The 25,198-nt window shown below is 50.9% G+C and overlaps 2 protein-coding genes across 14 annotated transcripts in view; one reads left to right on the plus strand and one right to left on the minus strand.

Annotated features, from left to right (window-relative positions):
- Positions 1-272: 272 nt before the first annotated feature.
- Positions 273-24,119, plus strand: DYNC2I2 (dynein 2 intermediate chain 2). Of its 4 annotated transcripts, none has more exons than XM_025475360.1 (9): positions 273-473; positions 13,297-13,545; positions 20,465-20,574; positions 21,094-21,251; positions 21,850-21,959; positions 22,488-22,655; positions 22,893-23,125; positions 23,357-23,514; positions 23,763-24,119. In XM_025475360.1, exons 1-9 carry the CDS (start codon positions 288-290, stop codon positions 23,999-24,001), a joined length of 1,611 nt encoding a protein of 536 aa, XP_025331145.1. In that variant the 5' UTR covers positions 273-287; the 3' UTR covers positions 24,002-24,119. The 4 variants fall into 4 exon arrangements, with proteins under 4 accessions (XP_025331145.1, XP_048970969.1, XP_048970971.1 ...); XM_049115012.1 differs by having other exon boundaries at positions 13,297-13,518; XM_049115013.1 differs by lacking the exon at positions 273-473 and adding an exon at positions 794-829.
- Positions 24,118-25,198, minus strand: part of SPTAN1 (spectrin alpha, non-erythrocytic 1) — a 61,995-nt gene continuing 60,914 nt past the window's right edge. For all 10 annotated transcript variants that reach the window (XM_025475349.3, XM_025475356.3, XM_025475351.3 and 7 more), the window contains 2 exons: positions 25,025-25,172; positions 24,118-24,578 (listed from right to left, as the gene is read on the minus strand). In XM_025475349.3, the coding sequence (XP_025331134.1) occupies positions 24,453-24,578; positions 25,025-25,172 (274 nt within the window). In that variant the 3' untranslated portion in view covers positions 24,118-24,452. The remainder of the gene's footprint in view (positions 24,579-25,024; positions 25,173-25,198) is intronic.

The following is a 25,198-nucleotide window of genomic DNA, read 5'->3' on the forward strand; positions in this document are numbered from 1 at the left end:
CTTTGAGCCTGGCACGGGGCCGCACTTCCGCTCTACGCTCCCCAAACCAGGGGTAGCCGCGCATGCCCAAGCATGCCCCTACTGGGATGAGGTATCCAAAACTGGCCATGCTTGTCTCATCCTGGCCAAGAATAATAATTTATCTCGTTCTCCGAAGTCTTGGAGGAGGCGATCTGACCAATTCAAAAATGGTGCGGAGAGCTTCACCTCCCCTTTCTTCCGCTCCGGAGGCGCAGGGACGAGGGTCACGTCGCGATGCGCAGGCGCGGTAGGGCGGAGCTATCTCCATGGCAACCCGCGCTCAGCCCAGGCAGCTTTACCCCGCGGGAAGCGCGGGAGCCGAGGCGCTGGCTACAGGCGGGGCTGCGAGCGCCGAGGGGCCCGGGCGGTCAGGGCCGCTGCAGGACGAGACCCTGGGCGTGGCGTCTGTGCCCTCGCAGTGGAGGGGCGTCCAGGGCATCCGCCGGGAGACGGTGAGGGCCCGGACCCGGCTCGGGGCGTCGCGGGCGGGAGGGCGAGGGTCCGCTCGCGGTCTCCGGGCGGCCAAGTGCTGGCGAGCCACCAGGTTATTCCTGTACTTTCACCCACAGAGGCTAACCCTTGCGGTATCCTCGTGCCAGTTGCCCCAGACTCTGAACGATCACCAAAGCAGTTTTTCTTCAAGACTTCTGAAGACCTCATGTTTCGAAGGATTTAGTGTGAACAGCAATGTTTAGGCATTTCCAACGGACTTTGCTTAAGAAAAAGACCAGATTGCATTTCGAGGTCGAGATAATCCGGTTTTCTAGCAGTTTAATCAATAGCACGCATGGCGGGGTGTTTTGAGGAGGTGAGGGGCAGAGCTCCTGGGCACAGGTCTTCTCCAGAGGGGTCTTCGTGCAGACTTTTTTAAAAAAGATTTTATTTATTCATGAGACACACACACACACACACGCAGTGGGAGAAGCAGGCTCCATCCCGGGAGCCCGCCGTGGGACTCGATCCGGGCTCTCCAGGATCACACCCTGGGCTGAAGGCGCCGCTAAACCTCTGAGCCACCCAGGGATCCCCATTTTTTTTAGACTTTTTTTTTTTTTAAGATTTTATTTATTTATTCATGAGAGACACAGAGAGAGAAAGAGAGAAGCAGAGACAGGCAGAGGGAGAAGCAGTTTGTGCAGACTTTGAAGGCCTCCTGTGTGCCAAGGGCTTTTTTGGCACTGGGACCCCCTTCCTGGAGCTGACATGGGGCCATTTGCAGGGTACAGCCAATAGGCAACTTATGTAATAAGTAAATTATGCTGTGTGCTCCCTAGGAGGTGAATAGTGCTATGGACAAAAGCAAAAGAAGGGTGAGGGATTGAAAGGCTGAATTGGAGAGTGAAGGGGTGGGTGAGCCTCACTGAGAAGGTGACATTTAAGGAGTGAGTTAGTTAGTCAACAAGATACCTAAGGTTGAGCGGCCAGGCAGGGCAAACTGCAAGTGCAAAGGCCCTGGGGTTGGAGCCGATCTTGCATGTTTGAGAGGGCAGAGGGACTGGAGAAGAATGAGGGAAGGGAAAGTGGTCCCCACTGAGGTCAGAGAAGATAAACAGAGGCAGGTCAAGTAGGGCCTTGCAGATCATTGTAAGGATGTTGGCTTTTCCTCAGTGAAAATGGGTGCATTGTAGGGTGCGGCAAATTTACCTGTAGAGAACTCTTAGCTTGCCACCCGAGTGGCCGAGGAGAGCTGAGATCCTCACCAACACTTGTGAACTGTCCATGAAATCTTACTTGAAGACAGATTTCTTGCTTTGGGCCAACAGTCTGCATGCAGGATTTGATCTGGCTTCAAAGTATTCCCTACTTAACTGTGCTCCCTAGAAAGCACAAATGGGTATTTTAATTAAATCTGTCCATCCTTATCACAGGTAGATGTATACTTCACATTTACTGGCTTTTAAGAATACTTGAAATAGGGCAGCCCGGGTGGCTCAGCGGTTTAGTGCTGCCTTCGTTCGGCCCAGGGCCTGATCCTGGGGGCCTTGGATCGGGTCCCACGTCGGGCTCCCTGCCTCTCCCTCTGCCTTTGTCTCTGCCTCTCTCACTCTCTTGCTGTGTCTTTCATGAATAAGTGAATAAAATCTTTAAAAAAAAAAAAAAGAATACTTGAAGTAGCTCGTTTGCTGAAGACCCAGATTCTAGAAGACTTTAGGTTGGAAACCCTGATTCAGGCTAACTTTTTTTCTTACAGAGACTGAAATGCAGGCAGGTTCATTTTCTTGTGACTATAGTTTTAGCCTGTAGAGTTCTAAGAAGGAATTCGAACTCTTGAGTTGTAAGAGCTTTTATCTGTGAGGGTTGTTTCCTTGGACTGGCATCTCCGGTCCTATTAGAGATTTTTGATTAAGTTGTAAGAATGTTGCAAGGGTTGGGAGAAGAAGGTAAATTACTTTTTTTTTTTAAATTTTTATTTATTTATGATAGTCATACAGAGAGAGGGAGAGGCAGAGACACAGGCAGAGGGAAGCAGGCTCCATGCACTGGGAGCCCGACGTGGGATTCGATCCAGGGTCTCCCGGATCGCGCCCTGGGCCAAAGGCAGGCGCCAAACTGCTGCGCCACCCAGGGGTCCCGGTAAATTACTTTTTTTCCAAATTAACTTTTATCTCTTTATAGAAGTTAATGTGTTCAAAAATTTTTTTTTTTAAAGGCAGAATTTTTATTTTTTATTTATTTTTAAATTTTTATTTATTTATGATAGTCACAGAGAGAGAGAGAGAGAGGCAGAGACACAGGCAGAGGGAGAAGCAGGCTCCATGCACCGGGAGCCCGACATGGGATTCGATCCCGGGTCTCCAGGATCGCGCCCTGGGCCAAAGGCAGGCGCTAAACCGCTGTGCCACCCAGGGATCCCCAGTGTGTTCAAAATTTAGAAAAAAAACGGATATGCAGAAAAAAGAAAAATCATCCCATTCCCCATTCAGTTTATACTTGTTCCAACTGTGTTGTCTGTTTTGCCCCATTAAAAAAACAAACAAACTTTCCATGTTAAAATTTTTTTTTGGTGGGAGGGATGCCTGGGTGGCTCAGGGGTTGAGCATCTGCCTTTGGCCCAGGGCATGATCCTGAGGTCCCAGGATCAAGTCCCACATCGGGCTCCCTGCATGGAGGAGCCTGCTTCTCTCTCAGCCTGTGTCTCTGCCCCCCCCCCCCCGTCTTTCATGAAATAAATAAAATATTTTAAAAATTATTTTTTTAAAATAATTTCATTTTATTTAACTAGTCTCTTGATGGGTTGTTAGGCAATTTCGAATTTTTCTTTTTTTTTAAGATCATACTTATTTACTTTTTAAAAAGATTTTATTTATTTATTCATGAGAGACACAGAGAAAGGCACCCCAGAGAAAGGCACCTCAGGCATCCCAGAGAAAGCCCAGTGTCTGGGATCAGGATTCTGATCCTGGGACCTGGGATCCCTGGGACCTGGGATCATGCCCAGAGCCAAAGGGAGACTCTCAACCACTGAGCCACCCAGGTGTCCCTCATACTTATTTATTTGAGAGAGCACAAACAGGAGAGAGGGGCAGAGAGAGAGAAGGAGCAGTAGACTCCCCACTGAGCAGGGAGCCAGATGAAGGGCTTGGTCTCACGACCCCTGGACCATGACCTGAGCCGAAGGCAGACACTTAACTAACCGAGCCAGGCGACCCTCGAATTTTCCTTTTATCAATAAACCCCATGATGAATGTTTTAGCTAATTTTTATTGAAAACAACTCTGTAAGCTAATTTTAAAATACAGTTCCTTAATTTTCTTTATTTATTTATGATAGTCATAGAGAGAGAGAGAGAGAGAGAGGCAGAGACACAGGCAGAGGGAGAAGCAGGCTCCATGCACCGGGAGCCCGACATGGGATTCGATCCCGAGTCTCCAGGATCGCGCCCTGGGCCAAAGGCAGGCGCCAAACCGCTGCACCACCCAGGGATCCCAGTTCCTTAATTTTCTTAAAAGTCTTTTTGGAAAAGTTGACCATTGGTCTCTGTGTGGCCCATGTAGTGGTGCAATATTCGAATGTGCTTCCATGTTCCAGTGATGGGTTTTTTCTATTTTAATTTTTTTGAAATATTTTAATTATTTAGTCTACAGAGAGAGGGTGAAGGGGAGAGGGAGAAGGAGAGATAATCTCTAGCAGACTCCTCACTGATCATGGGGTTGTCCTCATGACCCCGAGATCAATGACCTGAGCGGAAATCAAGAATCAGACACACCTAACCAACTGAGCCATCCAGGCACTCCTTCTTTTAAAAATTTTTAAAAAAGATTTTATTTTTTAAGCTCTATACCTGATGTGGGGCTCGAACTTACAAGCCAGGTACCCCTTTTCTTTCTTTCTTTCTTTTAAAAAAAATTTTCCCCTTTTCTTTCTAAATATTAATCGTCTTTGGCCTGACTTGACTTTTCTTGTCATATTCTAATCTGTTCACAGAGGGATAGTGTCGTGGACTTGGTTTGAGCCGGGAATGCACACAGTCTTTAGGGCTTTGGGCCAGTCAGGTGATCTCTTCTTCTGTAAAGTGTGTCCTTGTGAGAGTACTTGATGAGGGGTTAAATGAGATCATGGGTGAGAAAGCAGTTTGAAAGCCTGGGGTTGCTCAGGTGGATGGTATAGGAGTGTCAGGCACCAGTCCAGCTGCCTGAGATGTAGGGTATGTAATTATCTCCTTGTTCATCCCGCTGTTTCTCAAACTTGGCTGACACTGGAATGTCCTGGAGACTCTTTTTTTTTTTTTTAATTATTATTATTTTTTTATTTATTTATGATAGTCACACAGAGAGAGAGAGAGAGAGAGGCAGAGACACAGGCAGAGGGAGAAGCAGGCTCCATGCACCGGGAGCCCGACGTGGGACTCGATCCCAGGTCTCCAGGATCGCGCCCTGGGCCAAAGGCAGTCGCCAAACCGCTGCGCCACCCAGGGATCCCCTGTCCTGGAGACTCTTGAAAAATATGGATGTTTGAGTCCTACCTTCAGTGATTCTGGCTTAATTGGTATATGGTGTAACTTAGGAATCTGATTTTATTAAAGCTTCTCAGGTCATTTTAAGGGTAGCAAAATTTGAGACTGCCAATTAAATGCATCTTTCTTTCCAAGAGCATTACTTTTCTGAAGCCTGATTCTGATCCTAGGAAAATGTGGGTGTGTTTTTTTACTAAAAAAAATTGTGGTGAGGTGCTTGGCTGGCTCAGCTGGTAAAGCACATGACTCTTGATCTCAGGGTTGTGAGTTCGAGCTCCATGCTGGGCATAGAGATTACTTAAAAATAAGTAAAATTGTGATAAGATTCATATAATAGAAATTTTACTATTTTATTTTATTTAAAGATTTTATTTATTTATTCATGAGAGAGAGAGAGAGAGAGAGAGAGGCAGAGACACAGGCAGAGGGAGAAGCAGGCTCCATTCAGGGAGCCTGATGTGGGACTTGATCCCTCGTCTCCAGGATCATGCCCTGGGCTGAAGTTGGCACTAAACCGCTGAGCCACCTGGGCTGCCCGAAATTTTACTATCATCTATCTATCTATCTATCTATCTATCTATCTATCTATCTAATTCATCCATTCATGAAAGATAGACACAGGCAGAGGGAGAAGCAGGCACCATGCAGGGAGCCTGACGTGGGACTCGATCCTGGGTCTCCAGGATCATGCTCTGGGCCGAAGGCAGGTGCTAAACCACTGAGCCACGCAGGCTGCCCAAATTTTACTATTTAAAAAAAAAAGATTTTATTTTTTGGGGAAAGAGAGCGTGTGCATGCACGCACTTGCACGCTTGAGAGCATGAGTCTGAGCAGGAGGAGGGGCAGAGGGAGAAGCAAGTTCCCCACTGAGCAGGAAGCCCAATGCAGGGCTGGATCCCAGGACCCTGGGATCACGCCCTGAGCCAAAGGCAGACGCCTAACTCACTGAGCCACGCAGGTGCCCCAGAAATTTTACTGTTTTTACGTATACAATTGTCAATTACATTCAATGTTCAATGATCACCACCTATCTAGTTCCAGAACTTTTCCATCCATGGAATGCATTTTGGACATTTAGATCTTGTCTTCCGTGGACTGTGAGCTCCCAGAGGGTAGGAGAGTGGGTCTTGTGTACTTTTGCACCTCCCAAAGGCACCTGGGAAATACTGGATTGAATAATTTTCCTGTGTGCTGTCTTGTAGGATGCATCTCTCCTCTCCTGCTTTGAATTAAATTAGCTGCCTACCTGCGGGCTCTTCTTCCCACAGATGGGCTGCTGCTTTCTCATCTTGGTGGCTTCCGTAGCGTATGTCACCCCCTGCTGGAGGGTGTTTGTTTTAACCTGGAGTCTGGCCTCTTACAGATTTTCAAGGAGAATTAAATCTGTGGCTCTCTACCTTTGAGTTTGCTAGAGTGTAGGTACTAGATTTTTTTTTTTTTCCCCAAGGAGCATGAGAAAAGATTAAGAGGTTAAGATGACACCAAGATAGTCTGCAGTAATTGCAGCTCCAAGGTGGTCTAGCACGTCGGCAGCTCCCAGCTTCTATGGAAATGTCTGCTCTTTCCCTCCTCACATGGCTGGCTCCTGGCTCCACGTCAGCCTTTGAATAGCTGTTTTCTGCCCTGATATACTCAAGAGGCAAGTTCACCTGGACAGGACATTGTGCCTTGATGTTGGTTCCAGGCTCAGTTATTCTACACTCACGGAGGCATCCTGGGACAGTTGTCCATACTGCACTACGAAACTCCCTCAGCTCAACTTTGCATTCCTGCCTCACCTTGTCTGCTCATTTGCCATGAATTGTCCTCACACTCGGGTCCAGTTGAGGTGGTGCTCACATGTGGGCTTTATAGTGTGTGCATGGAGAGCTGCTGACCTAGGCCAGAATCTTCTTTTTTTTTTTCTTTTTTTTTCAGAATCTTCTTTGCTCCTGTCACACCCGCCTTCTCCTTGGGTGTTCAGGACCTGATGGGGAAGGAGGTGAAGGAGGGAGGCCTTGGGGCTAACAGCAACCTGAAGAAAAGGGAGACTCTGGGGAGGACTAGTGGAAGTGGGTCTGCTGGAAGTGGCAAGGTGACAGCGACAAGCCATTCCCAACACAAGAACCCAGCAGCACCCCTCAGGTGGGCTTGACAGCATTCCTTAGCCTCTGGGGATGAGCCATGTGCTACCCCACCCCAAGTGAAGCCCCAGCCCCCAGAGTAGTGGAGATAGAAAGGGGGATAGATGTGAGCATGGTCTGTACTGGGTGAGGGTGAAGGGTGATGGATCTTGGGCTGTGGCCCTGGGAAGCATATAAACGGGTGAGGCCAACATGTGGGGGCTGAGTAACAGCACCCCCCCCCCCCCCCCGCAGCATCAGCATTACCTGGGGGCTTGTTAGCACAGCACTCTCAGCCCCACTCCAGGAGGCTTGTGTTTTAGCAGGCTTCCAGGTGATTTTGGGGCCTGCTCATTGAGAGTGCAGATCTAGAATGGTCTTTGAGGTCTTTTCCACTCTGGAGTCAGATGTGCTGGCTGAGGCTAGTTGGGAGGATGAAGTGAGAAGAGGTGTGCTTCTGGTATTTGGTGGCGGTGGTTACTTCCCAGAGGAGTAGCAGGGGCCTCGACCTTCAAACACGTATTTTCTCTGTGGTGATGGATTTCCTCAATTAGAAGACACACCCCGATCCTCAGCCATTTTAACAGATCGTAAAAATTGATGTGTTTCATAAATGACTTGTTTATTTTATTTTATTTTATTTTATTATTTTTAAAAATATTTATTTATTTATGATAGACATAGAGAGAGAGAGAGAGGCAGAGACACAGGAGGGAGAAGCAGGCTCCATGCCGGGAGCCCGACGTGGGACTCGATCCCGGGACTCCAGGATCGCGCCTTGGGTCAACGGCAGGCGCCAAATTGCTGAGCCACCCAGGGATCCCCATGACTTCTATATTTAATATAGTTTCTCCCCTGAAGAGCTACTATAAAATAGTTGGAATGTTTTTTTTTTTTTTTTTTTTTAAGATTTCATTTATTTATTCATGAGAGAACCAAAGAGGCAGAGACACAGGCAGAGGGAGAAGCAGGCTCCCTGTAAGGAGCCCGATGTGGAACTTGATCCCAGGACCCTGGGATCACGATCTGAGCCAAAAGCAGGCGCCCAACCTCTAAGCTCTAAGGCATCCCAGTTGGAATGTTTTATAATCAATATGTCCTAGAGTCAAGAATATGTATATGTTTTATCCTTTTCCTTGAGAGGGTGGGGGGAGGGGTAGAGGAAGAGAGAAAATTCTTTTTTTTTTTTTTTTTGGAAGAGAGAAAATCTTAAGCAGCCTCCACATCCATCTCAGAACTCGCCGGGTGGGGTAGGGGGACAGCTTGATCTCACAACCCTGAGATCATGACCTCAGCTGAAATCAAGAGTCAGACACTTAATCAACTGAGCCACCCAGGCGCCCCATATCTATTTATCTCTACACCCTACGTGGGGCTCGAACTCATGACCTGGAAATCAGGAGTTGGCATGCTCTATTGACTGAGCCAGCCAGGGGCCCCTAGATGTTTTTATTATTTATTTATTTTTTTAAAGATTTTACTTCTTCATTCATGAGTGACACTGAGAGAGACAGAGACACAGGCAGAGGGAGAAGCAGGCTCTCTGTGGGGAGCCCGATGTGGGACTCAGTCCCAGGACCCTGGTATCATGACCTGAGCCAAAGGCAGATGCTCAACCGCTAAGCCACCCAGGTGTCCTGAATGTATGTTTTTAATAAGAAAGTGACTGTTCTACTCATGACTTTGAAGTTGTCCTGCTCCATGTTGGTATCCCCTGGAAGGGTTTCTCTGGCTGGCCGGTTTCTGAATAACCAAGTTGCCAGTGGCACTGGTCAGTCTTTGACCTCAAAGGCAGAGCCCAGTGTTCTGTCGGTGGGTGGTGGCCGGTCTCTAGGCCCAGTGGGGCCATTTCCTCTGTCAATGATGAGTGTTCTGAAACTGATCAGCCAGTCCTAGATGCCAGCCAGAGACCCCTTATTTCAGAAGTGAGGCCTTGATGGGTGGTGGTCTGGGGGTCAGGGAGCCTTCCCGGAGGTCAGTGTCGGACTCTGGTGGCAGATGACAGCAGTCAGCCACACCAGGCACTTCTCTTCAGGAGGCAGGGGAGTCTCCTGGGCTTCTCTGTGGCAGTGCAGGTGGTCCTGAGGAATCAGGCTTTGGGGCCCACTTTCTCTCAGCTCTGCTCTTGCCATCCCTGCCCTGAGGCCCCTCTCTGCTTGTCTCCTGGTCACACTGTGGCACTGGCTGAATGTCGGGGCCCAAGTTTCCAGGTTGCAGTTCCAAGCCTGTGCTGTCTAACTCGTAAAATCTTTGTCTCTTGTAAGGTTCCCAGAGAGACCTAGGTTAGGTCTCCTTCCCATCCAGTGGGCATGATGTTGGGGCATGTTTTTTGTGGCTTGGGTAGGAGTCCTGACATTCTAGGTGTCTTCAGACTCTCTTGGGGGCAGAAGAGCTGGGCTCCCACCCTGGGCTCTGCTCTCTGAGTCTCATTGCCTCCCTCTCTGAGGGGGGCTTCAGACTCCAAAGCATGGAGGAGCCTGGTCATCTTGGTTTGAGAATTGTTTCCCTGAGCCACGCCTCCCAGTGTGATTAAAGTCTGCCCTCCACCCCCCAGTAAAGTCTGGCCCCAGTACCTTTTTCCCTGCAGTACCTCTGCCTGGGAGATGTGGGAGGCAGGCTGCAGCCCATCATCCCTAACACTCTCCTTCCTGGCCTTGTCGAGGCCTAGGAAGCAAGGACTCCCCCTTGGCCACAGCTCCTTTTCTGACATCTCAGATGGGAGTGTTGGTCCAGTCACACACTGCCTGGAATGAGAGGTACCATTGTATACAGGGTGGCCTTGGGCAAGCCCTTACCTTCTGGAGGCCTTGGAGCTCCATCCCCAGATAGTCTGGGCTAGTCAGGGTCAGGCCAGATACTTGGGTCTTTTTTTTTTTTTTTTTTTTTTTTATATTTATTTATTCACGAGAGACAAAGAGAGGCAGAGACACAGGCAGAGGGTAGGAGAAAGAGGCTCCATGCAGAGGGCCCGATGTGGGACTCCCAGGAATCCTGGATCCTGCCCTGAGCCCAAGGCAGATGAGCCACCCAGGCGCCCCGAGATACTTCGATCTTGAACCATAGGAACCTACTTCTGTGTCCCAGAACTAAAAGAGTAATGGTGGTTTCCTTCCAGTTCACAGAAAAAAACATTGCTGGTGCAGTATCATTGGTTTTGAGTTTTCATTTTCTCCCTAATTTTCTCTAGTGTTTTGACATTGTTACTTGCCTGAGTAAGCAAGCAGCAAAGAAGTATTAGTAGAGATAGCGGGGAACCTGAGTGGCTCAGTCGGTTGAACATCTATCTGCCTTTGGCTTGGGTCATGATCCCAGGGTCCTGGGATTGAGCCCCATGTGAGGCTCTCTGCTCAGCGGAGAGTCTGTTTCTCCCTCTCCTGCCTGCCCCACCCCACCCCCTTTGTGCTCTCTTACTCTCTGTAAAATAAATAAAATCTTAAAAAAAAAATACTAGTAGAGATAGCTAGAGAGGTGACAGCTCGCTGTCTCTTGTGGACATTTTTGCTTTACATTAGGACACTGGGTAACATTCTTTTAGAAACATTTTTCCGAGTTCATCTGACATGATTAGTGGCCAGGACGTGGGGCTATTTGGGTGTGAACACTGTGATCCAGAGACAGTTTGGTGTTGAGGGGGTCAGAGGACCTGGATCCAAGCCCTATTTATGTGTTTATGCCATGTGAACTTGGACAAGTTATTTCTGTGTCTCAGTTGTCATGCAAAATAGAATTTCCTTCATGGGTGATTGTGAGCATGAATAAGATAGGTGAGAACTCTGGGGACAGTGCCTGAGTGAGTGCTTAGTGACCAACCATCTTACCATTCTCGTGGCTTCTGGAACTTTGATTTTCACCCAGTCTCTTAGAATTTTGGCTCAGCCTGTATACTTTCTTTTTTTTTTTTTTTTAAGATTTATTTATTTATTTATTTATTTATTTATTTATTTATTTATGATAGAGAGAGAGAGAGAGAGAGAGAGAGAGGCAGAGACACAGGCAGAGGGAGAAGCAGTCTCCATGCTGGGAGCCTGACGCGGGACTGGATCCCAGGACTCCAGGACCACACCCCGGGCCAAAGGCAGGCGCCAAACCGCTGAGCCACCCTGGGATCCCCTCAGCCTGTATACTTTCTGATCCCCATGCCCATCCATGAACTCCTCAATGTGCACACTCCACTGGTACTGCGGGGTTCCTCCAGTGCTGTGGCTTCAGGTCACGTCTCTGTTGGATGCTCTCCAGAGCCTCATGCCTTGTGACCAGTCTTGGGATCCTCGACGCCTCCACTGCTTTTATGTTCTCTTCTTCCAGAATCTGCCATCACATCCCGCTGTGGTCACACCTGCTCTCCGCTCCTCACTCTGCCTGAGCCGCCCAAGAGGCATGGCCCTGCTTTCAGCCACCCTGTGGCTCACACCTAGAGGTGTGGCTCTCAGACACGTCCTGGCCTTGCCTTTGCTCACATGCCGCCCTCCTCACCCAGTGTAGCTGGGCACGCTGCCTGCTCCAGTCTGAGTGTGGGGCCTTTTCTACTGTAAGGTTTTGCTCTGGGCTCCCCACCCTCAGCCCCTGTCCCTGTCCGGGACCCTCTCCTGCAGCTCTCCACTTGTCCTTCACACCTCAGTTCAAGTGCCACTTCCCCAGAGGCCTCGCCAGCTGGTCCCTTCTCTCCCACACCTTCACTGCACTTAGCGCTGTAGGTAGTTGATGGGTTTTTCTTGTTTCTATATCCTAGGCCCCTGTGGAAGCTCCTTGGGCACAGGAATCTTGCATGTTTTTGTTTTCTGCTGTATCAATAGTACCCAGACAGTGCCTGGCAAGTGGATATTCAGTAAATAATTGTGTGTGTGTGTGTGTGTGTATGTGTATGTGTAGCATAGTGGAGAAATATATAACATATAGTATATATTTATAACATAGTGTATATAGTATATATATATTTAGAACATATATAACATTAATAGTATATATATAACATATAGTATTATGGTTTTAATGAAATGAGCTTGTGCCAAATACCACACAAAGTGCAGGGGATATAAAGAGAGATCAGACCAGGTTCTGAAGCTGGAGCAGCTCAGTTTAATGGGAGGTAGATAAGCAAAGAGAATTTTGTGGAATGTGAAGGGGAGCGTGGGTACAGATGTTTGATGTTCTAGCAAGACCTGCTCTCATGTGGGTTCAGCTCCCTTCCTTCAGGCTTACTAGCGCTGGCCTAGTGCCCAGCACTGCCCAAGATGGGAGCACAAGGGTCTGGGCCTCATCATTGCCCTGTGTGTTCAGGTGCCTGGTGAGGGGCCACATGAGCAGAGCCACTTATAAGACAGAGATGTGTGGTAGAGGGCCCCTGTTTGGTAAATGATGGGTCGTGTCCGTAAGAGAGAGGCTGATCTGTTGTCTGTCCCTGTGCCCAGCTAAACAGGGGCAAGGGATTAGAGGCAGATGGCAGGGTGGAGAAAAGAGGCAGCCGGGGAGAAGCCTGCCTTCTACCTACTAGCTCATTACAGACATACTCGCTTCTTTTTTTTTTAATTTAATTTATTTATGATAGTCACAGAGAGAGAGAGAGAGAGAGAGAGAGGCAGAGACATAGGCAGAGGGAGAAGCAGGCTCCATGCACCGGGAGCCTGACGTGGGATTTGATCCCGGGTCTCCAGGATTGCACCCTGGGCCAAAGGCAGGCGCTAAACCGCTGAGCCACCCAGGGATCCCAACATACTCGCTTCTTTTGATCATGGGGGGCGGGAGGGATCTTGGACAGTGCCTGCCAAGATGCCATGGGGTAATTGTGCTGGTCGCCAGGTTTGAGGTGCTTCCATGTGCTGGTTGAGATGACCACTGCTGGCTCTAATGTTACATGATTCTTATTATTGTCAGTATCTTCAAAAGGGTGCTCTTAAAAAAAAGGGGGGGGGGACACTTCTGCATCTGCTCCAAATAGTGTCATAGTGTTACCAAAAGTCATGAGTCAGGCTCTTACTGGGTCATGTTGGCTGACCCTGGACCACTCACTGTGACTCAGGGCGCATAGGAGGTTTGGGGAGGTCCTCTCCACCCACAGCACACAGATCGGGCTCATCCTTTGGAAGATGGGCCAATTACAAGAGGAAGGGGGCAGACAGGGTGACCAGAGGCCCAGGGGCCTGAAGGTAAGCGGCCGCATGGGAGGCAAGTGGGCGGGTGGGTGAGGCTGGGTAGTAACTGCTGGGTTGTGATCTTCTGCAGAAAAGTTGCCAGACGGCGAGAATTGCCACCGCGGAGGCGGCTGCCCAGACCTGGAAGCATGTGGATGCCGAGGTGCAGACGGAGGCTCCTGTGCCGGTCGGTGTGCTGCCCGCATCCCAGTACGACGGCCCCCGGCTTGCAGCCTTTCTTCGGAGGGTGGAGGCCATGGTTATTCGAGAGCTGAACAAGAACTGGCAGAGCCACGCTTTTGACGGCTTCGAGGTGAATTGGACTGAGCAGCAGCCGACGGTAGGGAATCGGCCAGTGCGGCCTGGAATAGCCCCTCACCTGTGCTGCTGTTCAATCCTCAGCCCTGTGTTAAAGTCCTTTTTTTAACCGCCCAGATATTGATAATAGCAATAATAGTAACAGTGTTTACTGAGCTCTTATATTTTGCCAGGTGTATAGTTTTTTTTGTTGTTGTTGTTTTAAAGATTTTATTTATTTCTTTGAGAGAGAGTGAGAGAGATCACAGAGGAAAAGTGAGAAGCAGACTCGCCACTAAGGGGAGGGCCTGATGTGGTGTTCAATCCCAGGACCTTGAGATCATGACCTGAGCCAAAGGCAGACACTCAACCCACTAAGCCACCCAGGTGCCCCAGCCAGGTGTATAGTTTTATAAGAGTAAGTCATCGAGGGGCACCTGGGTGGCTCAGTCGGTTAAGTGGCTGCCTTTGGCTCAGGTCATGATCCCAGGGTCCTGAGATCAAGCCCTGCATTGGGCTCCCTGCTCATTGGAGAGCCTATGGCTCCCCCAGGTTATGTGCATGCACTCTTTCTCTCTTGCTCTCTCTCTCTCTCTCTCTTTTTTTTTTTTTTTTTTAAGATTTTTATTTATTCATTCATGAGAGTGACAGAGAGAGAGGCAGAGACACAGGCAGAGGGAGAAGCAGGCTCCATGCAGGGAGCCCCACTCAGAACTTGATCCCAGGACCCTGGGATCATGACCTGAGCTGAAGGCAGACACTCAACCGCTGAGTCACCTGGGCATTCCTCTCTCTCTCTCTTTTTTAAGATTTTATTTATTTAATTGACAGAGAGATCGAGAGAGAGAGAGAGAGAGAGAGAGAGAGAGAGAGAGAGAACACAAGCAGGGGGAGCTGCAGGCTCTCCAACGAGCAGGGAGCCCAATGCAGGGCTCAATCCCAGGACCCTGGGGTCATGATCTGAGTCAAAGGCAGATGTTTAACTGACTGAGCCACCCAGGTGTCCCATCACTCTCTCTCTCTCTCTGTCTCAAATAAATAAATAAAATCTTAAAAAAAAAAAAAAGGGTAAGTCATCGAGGCTTCCCTGCTGTCAAGAAGTAGGTGCATGGTTACATCGGTCCACAGCTGGGAGGTACTGGTAGGTACAGGTGGAAGACTGAGCTGAAGTGACTTTTCCAGGATCACAGAGCTAGTCAGCAGTAGAGGCAGGATTTGAAACCAGGAAGTCTGTGGACCGAATTTTTTTTTTTTTTTTTGGACCGAATTTTCTCACCACTACTTGGCTGTGCCTCCCCATGCAGCGTACAGTGAGTGCTCTCTGTGTCATCTCATTCACTTCTCAGCCCTGGGATGATCTCTATTTTGTGTCAGGCCCAGAAAGGCTTAGTGACTTGTCTGTGGTCACACAGCTATCATGGGGCAAGCTGGGATGTGAGCCCTGGTCAGTATCACTACTTTGCTCCAGTGACCTCAGCGTCTCCAAGGCTCCATTCAGAGCTGTCACCCTGTCTACTCAGGTGTCCAGCCTCACTGACAGCCCAGGCTTTGGGATAAGGGAGCCTCTGAATGATTGGGGGGCTCTTGGCCCTGGCTTCATGGGCCTCAGCCTCTCCTGTGGACAGGCTGCTTGCTCAGTGCTACATGCCCTTGACCAACCCCAGAGCCTTAGTGTTCTGGGCCAAACTTTTTATTTTTTATTTTTTATTTTTTTTATTTATGATAGTCACACAGAGAGAGAGAGAGAGAGGCAGAGACACAGGCAGAGGGAGAAGCAGGCTCCATGCACCGGGAGCCCGACGTGGGATTCGATCCCGGGTCTCCAGGATCGCGCCCCGGGCCAAAGGCAGGCGCCAAACCGCTGCGCCACCCAGGGATCCCTGGGCCAAACTTTTTTTATACAATGCTTTCTTCCTCGGGAAACAGAGATGAGTAACTCTGTATTCAGAGGTCATAAGCCCTGCTCTAGCCCCTCCTCCTCCTCTGTCTTCTTTCCACCTAGTCATAGGAAGGCATGGGAGAGTCGATTTGTTTGAGGGAAATCCTCAACATCATTCTGGAAAGCAGTTGCTGAGGTCACACCCCATTGGGCCATCCTTGAATCTTTGTAAAGCTGAGCACAGGAAGGGCTCAGTGACCAGGTAAGATCTCAGCACGTCCTTCATCCTTCGCTCCTTGCCTTCACTGATGCCCCACACCCCCCATTTTACAGTTGCATTTAGGGAGGTTAAGTTTCTGCTCTTTATTTGTAGCACTTCCCTCATTTCTATGGATTTTTTTTTTAATATTTTATTTATCCACTCATGAGAGAGACACAGAGGGAGAGAGAGGCAGAGACACAGGCAGAGGGAGAAGCAGGCTCCATGCAGGGAGCCCGATGTGGGACTCGATCCAGGGTCTCCAGGATCATGCCCCGGGCTGCAGGTGGCACTAAACTGCTGTGCCACCGGGGCTGCCCTTTTTTTTTTTAATTTTATTTATCCACTCATGAGAGAGACACAGAGGGAGAGAGAGGCAGAGACACAGGCAGAGGGAGAAGCAGTATTTCTATGGATTAATTTGGTCCAAGCCTGTATTACTTTCTCCCCCTTTACAAAATATCTGTTTTCTGACTACAGAAGCAACATGTGTTCATTATAACAAACCCAGGCATTCCAGAGACACAGAGCATATACTGTGTGGACAGAGGGAGGGAACACGGTGTTCCCAGGCCTCAGCTGTTTCCTGTAGTACACGCTACACTAACACAGCATCCCATCATTACTAGTGTTTGTCATTGAGAACATTTCTTTGTTTTTTTTTTTAAGATTTTATTTATTCATGAGAGACACAGAGAGAAAGAGGCAGAGATACAGGCAGAGGGAGAAGCAGGCCTCCCGTAGGGAGCCTGATGTGGGACTCCATCCCGGAACTCCAGGATCATGCCCTGAACCAGAGGCAAGATACTCAACCGCTGAGCCACCCAGGCGTCCCAAGAACATTTCTTTTTTAAAGATTTTATTTATTATTTATTTGACAGGGAAAGAGAGAAAGAGAAGGGGCAGGGGGAGAGGGAGAAGCAGGCTCCCCATTGAGTAGGGAGCCCGACTTGGGGCTGATCACAGGCCATCATGACCTGAGCCGAAGGCAGACTCTTAACCATCTGAGCCACTCAGGTGCCCCAAGCACATTTTAAATAAAAAATGGAAAGCACTATACGTTTTCTTTATGACTTTTCTCACTTGCCAGAGCTTTCCATGTTAGTTCCTGTGCAGTGGCTGTGCTGTGTCCCACCGCAGACATGCCATCCTTCATCTCAGTCCCCTGTGGGACTCAGCGAGGTATCCTGTAGAAACAGGCGGACTGGTGGGCCATAGGGCAGCACCCTCTGAGTGGCAGCATGGTAGCTGCCTCACGGCCGTGCGTCTGAGCAGGGTTTGGAATGCCAGGCAGACCAGAGCCTACAAGTTGGCTATCGTATTAACAACGTCAGCGAATCTTTCTCTCTCGTTGCTTCTTTTGCATCAGTGTTGTATTGATTTCCTCAAAGCAGGGTTATTATTTTGGCCATTGGGGGTTTTTCTGTGTCTACTTCTGCTGTCACAGTGTTGGTCATGTCATTTCATGACTGTCCTTGGCACCACTGCAGTGGCTGTGGAAGGGCCGGCATGCTGCTCTCATAAAGAAACCATGATTTCAGATTTCTCAAAACAATGTGACAACCTTGGAGGGGCACTTAGAAATCGAAGATGAGGGAGTGATCACCCCAGGGGCTACCACCAGGACTTCTGACCTCCTGGCTCTGCTGGTTCCTTCCTCTTGTTTTGCACACATGTGTGGACAGCCGTGTGTCACGGTAACTGATCTTGGGGTCTTTTCTGGTTGGAAGCAAAGCCCGTTCTGTGTTGTCAGGTAGCTCCAGAGACTTCACACTTGTCCTTTTATTTATTTATTTTAAAGATTTTATTTTTATTTATTCATGAGAGACACAGAGACACAGGCAGAGGGAGAAGCAGGCTCCGTGCAGGGAGCCCGACGTGGGACTCGATCCCGGTTCTCCAGGATCACACCCTGGGCTGCAGGCGGTGCTAACTGCTGTGCCACCCGGGCTGCCCACGCTTGTCCTTTTAAAATACCGCCTCCTGTTTCATCCGCACACTTTATTTTTTTGAGCTAAGTTTATCAAGGTGTGTTCTCTATGCGGGTCAGCTCACCGTTAGTGCTGTTCTGAGTCTTGGCAAACACACGGCCACCGTGTTGAAGGTGCGGAGCATCCCCATCTTCTACCTGTAGTCCCATCTTCAGATTTTCAGTTGTTCTGGTTGTTGCACTTATAAGTAGTGTTATGACAAACACTTTATTGGAACCAGAACCCAGATCAGGAAACCAAAGTAGGGGATCCTTGGGTGGCTCAGTGGTTTAGCACCTGCCTTCGGCCCAGGGCATGATCCCTGCCAAGGAGTCCCGGAATGGAGTCCCACGATCGAGTCCCACTTCGGGCTCCCCGCATGGAGCGTGCTCCTCCCTCTCTCTCTGCCTGTGTCTCTGCCTCTCTCTCTGTCTCTCTCATGAATAAATAAATAAAATCTTAAAAAAAAAAAAAAGGAAACCAAAAGTAGTGAGACCTCAAAGGTTTTCTTGAGTTCCTTCCACTTCCTACCCCACCATACAGCTTTTCTTCTTTTTTCTTTTCTTTTCTTTTCTTTCTTTTCTTTTCTTTTCTTTTCTTTTCTTTTCTTTTCTTTTCTTTTCTTTTCTTTTCTTTTCTTTCTTTTCTTTTCTTTTCTTTTTCTTTTCTTTTCTTTTCTTTTCTTTTTTCTTTTTTCTTTTCTTTTTTTCTTTTCTTTTCTTTTTCTTTTCTTTCTTTCTCTTTTCCTTTCCTTTCCTTTCCTTTCAAGTTTTTTTAAATAATCTCTACACCTAGCATGGGGCTCAAACTCATGAGCCTGAAATCAAGAGTTGCATGCTCTGCTGTCTGAGCCAGCCAGGCGCCCCTGTACACAGGCTTGGTTTTAAATAACAGATTTATTGAGAGATCATTCACATCCCATATAATTCACCCATTTAAAGTTTACAGTTTGGGGTGCCTGGGTGGCGTGGTTGGTTAAGCATCTGCCTTTGGCTCAGACCATGATCTTGGGGTCCTGGGATTGAGCCCCGCATTGGGCTCCCTGCTCAGCAGGGAGTCTGCTCCCTTTCTCTCTGCTCTGCCTCCTTCCGCATGTGCATGTGTGCTCCCTCTCTCTTTCTCTCAAGTATAAATTAAAAATCTTTAAAAAATAAAGTGTACAGTTCAATAAGTGTTTGTTTCTAGAGTTGTACGACACTGGCACAATTTTAGAACATTTTCATTACCCCCCAAAAGACAGCCCATATCCACTAGCAGTCACTTCTCATTTCCCTCCAAATCCCTGGGTGTCCCTCCTCCCTCTGTCTATAGATTGTCTAATGTGGATGTTTCACATAAATGGAGTTGTATACGAAGCAGTCTTGGTGACTGGCTTTTTCACTTGGCAGAATGTTTGGCGAGGCTGGTTGTGTCCTGGCTCTTTCCTTCCTGTAGCTCAGTAGCCCTTCCCCCACTGAGAGATGCATCGCATTGGTCAGCTGGTGGACATTCTGGCTGGTAGGAGTAACACTGTGAACATTTGTGTACAAGTTTCTGCGTGAGCAGTGTTTTCAGTTCTCTTGGCTGTGTACATAGGAGCGGAATTGCCGGGTCATATTAAAGATCTGTATTTCAGCTTTTGAAGAAACACCAGATTGTTTTCCCACGGTGGTCGTGCCATTCTGTCTTCTTGCTAGCAGTGAGTGACAGTTCCCACCATACAGCGTTTTATACTTTTTAGGTTCTTTCTATTGGATACTTCTTTTTTTTTTTTTTTTTTTTTTTTTTTTTTTTAAATGATAGTCACAGAGAGAGAGAGAGAGAGAGGCAGAGACATAGGCAGAGGGAGAAGCAGGCTCCATGCACCGGGAGCCCGACGTGGGATTCAATCCTGGGTCTCCAGGATCGCGCCCTGGGCCAAAGGCAGGCGCCAAACCGCTGCGCCACCCAGGGATCCCGGATACTTTCTTTATATGGGGTCATGAGGTCAAGGAGCAGTCAGCTTTTCACATGGGTTTTGATCTGTGCTGCAAATCCTGTCCCAGAAACCTTGGGCTGACCGCTCATGGTGGCCAGCATTGCCAGCCTGCTCTGAGCTGTGAAAGAAGATGCTAGACCTTTGTGTATAAAGGCCTGTGGCACCGAGTATAGTCACTTTGTTGTGAAGCCATCACTATCATCCAGTTCCAGAAGCTAAAGCTTTTATTGTTGTTTTGAATGGGGCGGAGGGGCAGAGGGAGGGGGAGGATCTTAAGCAGGGGTCATCCTTGAATGCAGACCCCAACATGGCGCTCGGTCTCATAACCCTGAGATCATGTCCAAAGCTGAAAACGAGCCAGACCTTAACCCACCATGCCACCCACGTGCCTCAGAAGCCAAGCTTTTGAAATGGTCTGTAGAACAGGGTCTAACTCTGATCCACAACCTGGCATCTACCCTGGTTTATAAGATCTTTTCTTCTGGGTTTTTCGAAGTATCCTGTGAGGAGTGGTGTTCGTTTTTTATTGTTTTTTTTTTTAAGCTTTTTTTAGTGTATATTTTTAAGATTGTATTTATTTATTCATGAGAGACACACACACACACACAGAGGGAGAGGCAGAGGGAGAAGCAGGCTCCATGCAGGGAGCCTGATGTGGGACCCCATCCCAGGTCTCCAGGACCACACCCTGGGCTGAAGGCAGCGCTAAACTGCTGTGCCACTGGGGCTGCCCGAGGAATGGTGTTTGGATGAAGCCTCCACATTTCCCTCCAGGACTGGGCAGTAGACTTTGATGGCTGGGAGGTCCAAGCCTATGTGTATTTTTTTTTAGGTGCCTACAAGGTAACCTGTTGGTTGGCTCTGGGCTCAGGGTTGGGGATGGTCTGTCTCTTGCAGGTGACCTGTCTGCACACCCTGGGTTACCCTCCAGCCCAAGGGCAAGGTCTGCATGTGACCAGTGTCTCTTGGAACACCACAGGGTCTGTGGTGGCCTGTGCTTATGGCCGGTGAGTGGCAGCAGGGGAGGCTGCAGGGCAGTGGAAGGTCTGGAGACTGGTCTAAGCCTCTTTCCCTGTCTTTTTGGTGAAGGGTTGACCTGGGGCTTGGCCGTTCTGGAGTCTTTTTTTCCTCAAGGCTGCCTGGGCACCAGGTTGGCTGGAAAGAGCCGAGGAGGGAGGGGCTTAGCATCCAGGAGTCCCGGTGCCCACCTGCCAGCACAGGGCAGTGAGCCCTGGGCCTGCCTCCTTTTCTGTATGAGCTTTTTCCTGATGTGCCAGGGCTCCCCCACCCTGCCGTGGTGTAGACCCATCCTTGGCTCCCTGGAACCCTTTTCTTGAGGTCATGGCCTTGAAGTGCCATGGAGATTCCTGTGCCACTTCAGTACCTGGTACAGTCTGGGTGTGGCAGGGACACAGAGGCTGATTTGTTTGGGGTGGGCTGGGGGAATGGTGGGTCAGGCGATAGGGGTAAGGGGGGGATGAGTCCTGGCCTCGAGGCAGAGCCAGCTCGGGCTCATTCCTGTGCAGGTTGGATGATGGGGACTGGAGCACCCTGAAGTCCTTCGTGTGTGCCTGGAACCTGGACAGGCGAGGCCTGAACCCCCAGCAGCCATCGGCAGTGGTGGAGGTGCCCAGCGCCGTCATGTGCCTGGCCTTCCACCCCACGCAGCCGTCCCATGTTGCAGGTGAGCCTTGAGCCTGCCTCACTCTGCTTCCTTCTGTGCAGAGGGTGGCCAGAGGTGAGCTCTCCACTGCGCCCTGAGCCCCCAGGCACGGCTAGAGCGAGTCCGCTGTGGGGGAGAGAGAGTGTGGAGAGAGAGTGTAGGTGGCCCTGATCCCTGGGCTCAGGTGAGGATGCTGAGCGGGCTGTGCCAGGTATGGCACTCGGAGGAGGAGCAGGAGGCGGGGAGGCTACAGAACTGGCAGAGGGTTGTCGTGGAGTCTTGTTGGGGTGTGGGCTGTGTAAGGGTATAGCCCAGTCAGGACCAGGGGCAGGGTGACGTGGGCACCCTCGGGGAGCGTCAGTGGTGATTGGGGCCACACATGTTGGGAAGAGGGGCTTGTCCTGGAGGGAGGAGCTGGGTACCGGGCCGAGATCAGCCTGGCAGCGGGAGAAGCTTCCTGGGGCGTGTGAGGCTTGCAGGGGGCTGGGGTGTGAGGCTGAGGCTGAGGGCCAAACCAACTTTCCTCAAGGTGGTTTTGGGGAAGTGGTTCCACATCTTGGCTCCGCAAGTGGGAAGAGAAGCCGGGGTGCAGGGTGTGAGTCAGCTCTTGGTCCCACAGGTGGGCTGTACAGTGGCGAGGTGCTGGTGTGGGACATGAGCCATCCTGAGGACCCGCTGCTCTGGCGAACGGGCCTGACAGACGACACACACACGGACCCCGTGTACCAGGTCAGAGCCGTGGGCTGCTGCTGGGGGGTTGGAGGAGGCCCCATCCCTTTCCCCCTGAGCTGGGCTGTGCTGTCACAGGCCTGCTTCTCGAGGCCAAGTAGGAGCGAGGGCGCCCGCCTGGCACAGCTGCGGCCGAAGGTCACCGGGGAGTTGGCGGCTGGACAGCTGCTTTCAGTATTCTCAGAGGCCCCAGGGCATGAGTCACATTCCGCCCCCTGGCTTGGCCCACCCCCAGGGCTCTGGGCCGCTCCGGCATGACCCCCTCACTCCAAGCTGCCACAAGAGGCACCCTGCTGTCCGGGCCTGCCCACTGTCCTGGCCTTCCCCGGGCTCAGGGAGGGACCTCTGCAGCCTGGGGACCGCCGCCTGCCCCGGAGTGTGAGGTGGCTCCAGGCCTACCCCAGAATCCTCGTTTTCCTAGAAGGGGCAGGTGGGGCGGAGGGGGACCGTTGGGTCTGTTGGGAGGTGGGGGCAGGCTGGGAACAAGCAGCTTTCCCCCGACCTTGGACCTGCATCCTGTCGCCCCAGGTGGTTTGGCTTCCAGAGCCCCGGCACAGCCACCGCTTCCAGGTGTTGAGCGCGGCCACGGACGGGAAGGTGCTGCTCTGGCAGGGGCTCGGGGCAGGCCAGCTGCAGCTCACGGACGGCTTCGCACTGGTGGTGCAGCAGCTCCCCAGGAACACCAAGCTGAGGAAGGTATGTGAGGCCCCAGCTGCCGCCCCCAGCTGCCGCCCCCAGAGGGCCTCGCCCCATGAGCAAGCCTCTGGTGGGCGGGGGCTGGAGGGGGCAGGCAGCTCCAGCACCGGAGCTACCGGTCGGTCGAGAACTTACTTCTTGACCTCCTTGGGCCACGGCGCCCATTTGAGTGACGGGCTCTTTGGGACTCTGGGCCTGGATTCCCTTGGCTCTGCCCTGCCGTTCATCTCTCCACAGCCTCCCCGGGGAGAGACCGAGGTGGGCGCCACGGCGGTGGCCTTCTCCAGCTTTGACCCCAGCCTTTTCGTTCTGGGCACGGAAGGCGGCTTCCCACTCAAGTGCTCCCTGGCGGCGGAAGAGGCCGCCCTCACGCGGAGGCCTAGCTCCGTGCCCCTGCGGGCGCCGGCACAGCTCATCTTCTCTCCCCACGGGGGTCCCATCTACTCTGTGAGCTGTTCCCCCTTCCACAGGTAGAGGAGGCCACCGGGCACCGGGAGGGCGAGGGGGTCCCACAGAATTGCTGAAAGGGCCTGCAGTCTGTCTTGGGCCCAGCTTTTCCCCATTTGAGTTCTTGTGCCCAGAGGGTGTTGGGCCCTCATTCCCTAAAGGGGTCCCTGGTTTGGGGGTCCAGGGAGGCCCAGTGGACCAAGACACCCAGCACTCACCCCCTTGCCTGGCTCTCTGCCTTGCATCCTGTCTAGGAACCTTTTCCTGAGCGCAGGGACGGACGGCCACATCCACCTGTACTCCATGTTGCAGGCCCAGCCCCTGGCATCCCTGCAGCTGTCCCACAAATACCTGTTTGCTGTGCGCTGGTCCCCAGTGCGCCCTTTGGTGTTTGCAGCCGCTTCTGGGGAAGGTAGGAAAGAGGACACCAGACTTTGATCCACTTGAGTGCCATGGGCCCTGCACATATCTGGAATTCTGAGCCGGGAGAGACGCACGGGGCTGGGAGGACTCCCTCGTGTGGGAAGGGTTGCTGAACCAGGCAGTAGCCTTACTTTGTGCTGTGGCCCATAGTTTCTCTTCCCAGGTGCACAGGGAACTTAGAAGAGGGGCAGAGGCTATTGGTTGGGGCCTCTTGGCCCATGAGTCTCTCATCTGCAGGTGATGTACAGCTGTTTGATCTCCAGAAAAGCTCCCAGAAACCCACAGTTTCAATCAAGCAAACCCAGAATGAAAGCCCTGTCTACTGTCTGGAATTTAATCACCAGCAGACTCAGCTTCTGGCTGCCGGCGACGCCGAGGGCACAGTAAAGGTATGGCAGCTGAGCACCGAGTTCACGGAACAAGGACCCCGGGAGACCGAGGACTTGGAGCAGCTGGCAGCTGAGGTGGCCACCTAAGTGACAGCAGGGCTCCGTGGGTGGAATGCCCCCAAATATGGGGGCAGGTGGGGTGAGGCCACACCTGTGCTGAGCTATGGATTTCTCGTAGAAGCTCAATGAAGACAACATGAACATACGGGGGGAAGAGTCCTTTATTTGTCTTTTACATGAAAACAAAATGGAGGGGGGAGAACAAGAAGGGAAATAGCCAGCTGTTTAGATTTCTCGAGTCGGAATGGGGCAGCTGGCTTCACAACAGGAATCTGGGTCCCCACAACCACAGGGCAAGTGCCACTGGACCGGAAGTGGCTTAGTGAAGCACCATTTCTACTAAGTCTTATCCCAAGCTAAGCAGACATAAGCTTACAGTGGGAGGTGACACTGGAATACTTGAGCACAGAGAGGAGGTGACATGCAGCAAGGTGACGGCGGGGCAGGCAGCGCAGGCCAGGCTAGGCTGGGAGCAGGATCAGTTCACAAAGAGCGAGCGGGTGAACTCCACGTAGTCGAAGGCAGTGGGGAGTTCGCGGCCCTTGCCATCCACGTAGGGCTTCATGTGGGAGACGCAGTAGTCGGCTTGTTCTCGAGTCAGGTTCTGGTAGGGAAGAGGCTGCGGTCAGCCCAACCCCACTGCCCTGGGGTGTTGGGGGACATGGGGAACACCTGAGCTCAGAGGCTGCAGCTGGTTCTGTGAGCTTGGATGGACAGGTCTGGGCTGAGTTTCAGTGGTAAATAGGGAGAAGATGCCCCCAACACAGAAGTCAAAAGGGAGGTGCTGTTAATTTAGATTCTGGTCTGGCCCTGGGGCAACCTCAGGTTTTACTAAAGATTTTATTCATTTATTCATGAAAGAGAGAGAGGCAGAGGGAGAAGCAGGCTCCATGCAGGGAGCCTGATGTGGGACTTGATCCTGGGACTCTAGGATCTCACCCTGGGCCAAAGGCAGGCGCTAAACCGCTGAGCCACCCGGGGATCCCAGGTTTTACTTTTCAAAGGAAACCTCCAGCCCCATCCCCAGGGCAGAGATGTGGAGCCCCAGACCTGATACAGCTCCTCCTTGGTCACGTAGGGCTTTCCCTCGGAGCTCAGGGCCCGGAAGGCGCTCTCAATCTCCTCACTGGATTTAACGTTCTCCGTTTCACGGCTGATCATGAAGGCCATGTACTCTTGCAGGGAGACGTGGCCATCCCTGGAGAGGGGCATGCGCAGTGAGCC

This window comes from Canis lupus, chromosome 9 (assembly GCF_003254725.2).
Source record: "Canis lupus dingo isolate Sandy chromosome 9, ASM325472v2, whole genome shotgun sequence".
NCBI lineage: Eukaryota > Metazoa > Chordata > Mammalia > Carnivora > Canidae > Canis > Canis lupus.